Source organism: Orycteropus afer, unplaced genomic scaffold (genome assembly GCF_000298275.1).
Source record: "Orycteropus afer afer isolate SDZICR_OR568_19922 unplaced genomic scaffold, OryAfe1.0 scaffold00428, whole genome shotgun sequence".
Lineage (NCBI taxonomy): Eukaryota > Metazoa > Chordata > Mammalia > Tubulidentata > Orycteropodidae > Orycteropus > Orycteropus afer.
Genome location: NW_006922015.1, coordinates 1,958,722 through 1,964,933, shown reverse-complemented (window position 1 = coordinate 1,964,933; position 6,212 = coordinate 1,958,722). Strand labels below are relative to the sequence as shown.

The 6,212-nt window shown below is 40.4% G+C and overlaps 1 protein-coding gene across 1 annotated transcript in view; it reads left to right on the top strand.

The window, feature by feature from the left end:
* ALDH8A1 (aldehyde dehydrogenase 8 family member A1) overlaps window positions 1-6,212 on the top strand; it is a 40,565-nt gene that overhangs the window by 22,872 nt on the left and 11,481 nt on the right. The window contains exon 5 of the mRNA XM_007954038.2: window positions 638-894. Coding sequence (XP_007952229.1) covers window positions 638-894 — 257 coding nt within the window. The remainder of the gene's footprint in view (window positions 1-637; window positions 895-6,212) is intronic.

Below are 6,212 nucleotides of genomic sequence, written 5' to 3'. Positions count from 1 at the left end.
GCAGCATTTGCAATTAAACCTACTGTGCCGTTTTCACACTGAATCGTGAAATGCTGACTTGGAGAAGGGCCCTCTGCCTGGACTGGACTTGACCTACCAGAGCATATCTCTGCATCCTCAACACCTCAGATCTCATCAGTTTAACGGACTGAATTGCTAGAATGTTCTAGGCAAAGCACCTGGAGGAATCTCACCTACTATGTGAGTCACAGAGGTGACTCCACAGTCTTTTCTTTACTATTTAACTACAGGCAGCTGTGGGAGCTCTGGTGACGTAGTGCCTAAGGCATTTGACTACTAACCAGAAGGCTGGTGTTTCAAACCCACCAGCCACTCCTCAGAAGGATGATTGGGCAATCTACTTCCATAGAGATACTGCCTCACAATCTACTTCTGTAGAGATACTGCCTTGGGAAACCCAAGGAGGGGTTGTTATGGGCTGAGGTGACTAGACTGCAGTGAGTTTAGTTTTTTTTTTTTGGACAGGCAGCTGTGAAAGATCCAGGTGTTGTGCAACCCACCAAGTGCCCTTCTTCCCCCATTCAAGCTCTTTGACTTTCAAGTAGAGTCTCCATGTAACCTGAAGTCCTTAACATACAGATGGGAATTATTGTAACTAACACTGTTTCCCATTCAGGGGTTCCACCAGGTGTGGTCAACATTGTGTTTGGAACCGGGTCCAGAGTAGGCGAGGCCCTGGTGTCCCATCCTGAAGTACCCCTGATCTCCTTCACTGGGAGCCAGCCCACAGCTGAGAGGATCACACAGCTGAGTGCCCCCCACTGCAAGAAGCTGTCCCTGGAGCTGGGGGGTAAGAATCCTGCCATTATCTTTGAGGATGCAAACCTGGAGGAATGCATTCCGGAAACCATCAGGTCCAGCTTTGCCAACCAGGTATGTCTTGTGAGTTTTCCTCTCGGTGGTTCTGTCAATCTGGATCCGTTCATTATCACGCAAACCCTGGACAGTGAGTAGGTCAATCCAGTGCCATTTCAGCAAAAGGAGAATTATGGCCTTGTTTGTGTCATTCCGTTGACTGTATGTTCATCTCAATGTCAATTGCCGGTCTTGGAAAGTCACAGCTTCTATCCAACAACATCCTCTTCTTGAATTATGCAACTCTTATCACTTATCAGAGATGGGCAAAGTGGTTGATTTCTGCTGCTCCAAGTTTCTTCATCCTTTTTTTTTTTTTTTTTCCATAGGGTTGTCCAGTATTCTATTGCCATCCGTTCTTATTCTCCCCTTAAAGTCACCCACAGTGGATCTGCACACTGAGATATAAATACCTAGAGCAAGTTTCTTTCTTTGGAATCATGGATGAACTTCAGGGCATCTTTGTGTCTCCTGGAGTTGTATAGCTAGACATTTGACTGCTAACTAAAGGCTGGTGGTTCAAACCCACCAGCCATTCCTCAGAAGTAAGGTTGGGCAATCTACTTCCGTAGTGATACCACCTTGGAAACCCAAGGAGGGGGTCACTGTGAGTCGGATCTGACTCAATGGCAGTTTTTTTTTTTTTTTTTTTTAGTTTTGATCAGATTCTTCAAGGTCCTGGGAATTCCAAAGGGATAAAAGCACTAGATCAAATCCACTAGAATGGTAACTGAGTCTGTATTTGCTCAACACTTTTGTCATCAAAACCTACAAATAGTGCCTAGGACATAATAGTTGTACATAAATACTGAATTTTTATTTTCAGTTTCAGGATATTTTTATTTTAACAGAGAACAAAGACTTAAGACGAAGAGTTAGAATTTCAATATGAGGAAAAAGGAGTGGAATGAGGTGTATCTTTATTTACCCAACTCAGGTAATATTAGAAGCTCTGGTAGCATAGTACCTAAGGCACTTGACTGCTAACCAGAAGGCTGGCAGTTCAAACCCACCAGCCACTCCTTGGAAGGAAGGTTGGGCAATCTACTTCCGTAGTGATACTGCCTCGGAAACCTAAGGAAGGGTTGCTATGAGTTGGGTCTGACTTGACGGCACATGACAACAACAACAACAAATCATGGTAATAATAATATGCCTTCTAACAGGGTTTTTGTGTGTGTAGAATGAAAAACTATTTTAATTCTTCATAGCTATTATTGTTTTATTTTATTCATTGATTGATTATAACATTTTATTGTAGTTTGGGTGAAAGTTCACAGAGCATGTTAGTTTCCCATTCAACAATTTATACACATTTTGTTTCATGACATTAGTTGCAATTTAATAGCACTCTTTCTACTTCCTCCCTGGGTTCCCTGTTTCCATTCATCTTTTTTCCAGCCTGTCTCTGCCTGCTGAACTTTGCTTTTGGGCAAATGCTGCCCTATTGGTCTTGTACAGTTGTTCTGAGAAGTACCTTCCTCATGGGTGTCATTGTTCACTTTATAGGCCTGTTTGTTTGATTGAAAGGTGATCATCAGGAGTGGGTTCTGTTCCAGGTTTGAAGAGCATCTAAAGGCCATAGTCTCAGGGGTTCCACTAGTTTCTGTCAGAGCAGTATGTCTGCTCTTTTTTTTTTTTTTTAATTTTGAATTTTGTTCTACATCTGTCTTCTATTCTGTCCAGTACCTTCTTTTATGATCCCAATCAAAGCAATTGGTAGTGTAGCAGTAGGTAGTGGTCTTAGGCTAGTGGAGGTTCTGTTTCATGTGGTCCATTAGTATTTTGGACTAATCATTTCCTTAAGTCTTTGATTTTCTTCACTTTTCTTTCCTCTGGATGGGGAGAGATGAATAGTTTCATCTTAGATGGATGCTCACAGGCTTTAAAGACTCCAGTTGCTACTCACCAAAGTAGGATGTAGAATATTGTCTTTGCAGACTATGTTTTGCGAATTGACCTATATGAACCCTGAGACTATATTCCTAAGCCCCCAAGCCCAATGACTTAGTCTTTTAAGGTGTTTGGTTATGGCTAAAAATTTTTGTATCTTTTCCCCTGTATGCTCTACTATATACTTGGGTATATTTGCATCACATACAAATATGTGTGTAGAAATATCTTCCATCAAGCCTGTATATGTACTTGCAGGTGTACTCCCATACACCATCCCACACCTGTTCATCTTGCATATTTACCTATGTATCCACTTGTCAATTATTGCTTGTTTTTACTGTTACTGCCTGATTATGTAGGTACTAATATTGACCATTGTTACCTGTTACTCTGACCTACCTCCAGGGTCTTCCTTTGCCTTGGTCATGTTATGCTGACCTCTCCCTTTTTGTATATTGCCTTTCCCTTCACCCAAGTTAACATATGTCTACTTTCTAGTTAGTGATTTTCCCTCCCCCACTCCATTCTTGGTAACCATCAAAGAATGTTTCTTTCTGTGTATAACCTTTTCCTGACTTTTTTATAGTACTGGTTTCATACAATATTTGCCCTTTTCTGATTGACTTATTTCACTCAACAAAATGACCTCCAGGTTCATCCATATTATTAGAGGTTTCATGGATTTATCATTATTCTTTAATGTTGCCTAGTATCTCATTGTGTATATGTACTATAGTTGGTTTATATATTCATCCACTGATGGGCACTTAGATTGTTTCTGTCTTTTTGTTATTGTGAATAATGCTGCGATAACATTGGTATGCATATATCTGTTTGTGTCATGGCTCTTATTTCTCTAGAATATATAACTAGTAGTGGGATTGCTAAGGAGCTCTGGTGGTGTAGTGCCTAAGGGATTTGACTGGTAACCAGAAGGTTGGTGGTTCAAACCCACCGGCCACTTCGCAGAAGAAAAACTGGGCAATCCACTTCCATGAAGACTTACCATCTCGGAAACCCAAAGGGGGTCACTATAAGTCAGAATTGGCTTGATGGCAGTATGTTTTTTTGAAATGGGATTGCAGGATTATATGGTACCTCCATTTTGAATTTAAGGGAGTCCTGTACCATTTTGGGGAGCTCTGGTGGTGTAGTGCCTAAGGCATTTGACTGCAAGCCAGAAGGCTGGCTGTTCAAACCCACCAGGCACTCCTTGGAAGGAAGGTTGGACAATCTACTTCAGTAGAGATACTGCTTCAGAAACCTATGACTTGGATCCAACTCCATGGCAGTGAGTTTGGTTTAGTTTTTGTACCATTTTACTGTCCCACCAGCAGTGTGTGAGAGTTCCATTCTTTCCACACCCTTGCCAGCATTTGTTGTTTTCTGTTTTTTCGATCATTGCTATTATTACCAGGGTGAGATGATATTTCATTATAACTATTATTTTCATGCTAATAATTGTAATTATTTCACCATAATTCTCAGAAAAAATGGTAAGAAATACATAGAGTTTCTGGATCAATAGACATAATGCAATTTCATAGTTAAATGAGTAAGTATCAAAGTATTAAACTAAGCATTTTGATGTCTTAATGTCACAACAAGAGAGGAGCAAGTTTTGTAGACTGAGAAACTGAGGAGAGAGGAGATTAGGTGAACTCTCTACACTAAAGTAAACTGGTTCTGAGCATGGGGATGGCCTGTAGGTTCCGTGGCTACCAGAATTGTGCCAGGATTAGAGTTTGCCCAGAGGGCCTTCTTCTTGAAGATATTTTAACATGTCAGTAGGAAAGGGGGCATGGACTTAACTCCTTGTCCAGCCCAAGAGCCTTAGCAAAATAAAGCAAATTAATTTCTTTTGTTTAGATGAGTGAGAATTCCACGTAGTGCATATTTCTGTATCAATTAAACATTACTGGTTTGTTGCCTCTGTCTTGTGATACATGGTGTCAGAGCATGGTGTCATTTACACTTAGAGATATTACATGACATGGCAAAAATGTATGTGTCCTTTGGCATCACACACACTGGAAGTTGTGACTTCCCATGCTGTGTAGCCTTAAGTATACAGCTGTATTTGAAAAAAGAGTGCTGGTGGTGCTGTGGTTAAAGCACTGGGCTACTAAGCAAAAGGTCAGTGTTTTGAACACCCCCCCCCATGGGGGAAAGATGAAGCAATCTGTTTCTGTAAAGATTTACAGCCTTGGAAACCCTACAGAGCAGTTCTACTCTGTCCTATAGGGTCATGATGAGTCAGAATTGACTCGATGGCAGTAGGTATATTTGAAAATTCTAGTTCTTAATTGTAAACTGGGAAGAAAATACATCACAGGATTGATATGAGGAAAGCATCCTAAACAGTGCCTAGAATGTACTACTCACTGCTGTCGAGTTGATTTGACTCATAGAGACCCCTCCTTGGGTTTCCAAGGCAGTATCATTATGGAACTAGATTGCCCAACCTTCTTTCTGAGGAGTGGCTAGCGGGTTTGAACTGCCAGCCTTCTGGTTTGCAGTCAAATGCCTTAGGTACTATGCCACCAGAGCACCCCTAGAATATACTAGTCACTCAATAATTACTATTTGCCTTTTCCCATTTCTTCTAAAGTCATTTTCCTACGGCTCATTGTATCACCTATACGTTCCTGGCACCGAGTTTCTAGGAAACTTGGTAAAAAGCCCTCAAATCTTTTTATCATACCCTCTCCCCTGCCAAGTGTCACAGGGCATTTGTGCAAATGAAACCATTAGGGGTTCTGAGACTTCCCAGCCTAGATGTGCAAATAGTTTTCATAATGATTGTGGGTCACAGAAAGAATTTAATATTTCAAAACACTAACTATTTAATTTGGATAATGCACTTCTGTACAAATATCAAGATAATTAGAACCATCCTATTTCTGTGGATTGTGGTGAATATCACTTATTAATGTGGTGAAAATTGTTATTTATGTATCCATTTATTTATAATAAGATACATAGTGCTATGGAATATCTAGAATGTAGTTTGTAAACTATCACATGCTATATTCAAATGATAGGGTTTTTTACTAAAAAACTTCTCCCCTGAACTCTCAGCAATAGAACAATAGAACTCTGTCTATTACTGAAACCATTCCCCTTGCAAACAGGAGCCAGATAAGGATGCCCTCATCACCACTTCTATTCAACATTATACTGGAGTCCTAGCCAGGGCAATAAGGCAAGAAAGGGAAATCAAAGGCATCCAAATTGGTAAGGAAGAAGTCAAACTCTCCCTATTTGCTGATGATATGATCCTATACAATCTTGACAATCTAAGACTCAGTCAAAAATCTAGTGGAACTAATTGAGAGATTTAGCATCATGGCAGGATACAAGATCAACATCCAAAAATCAGTTGGATTCCTCTATACCAGCAAAGAGATTGCTGAAAAAGAAATAAGGAAATCAATACC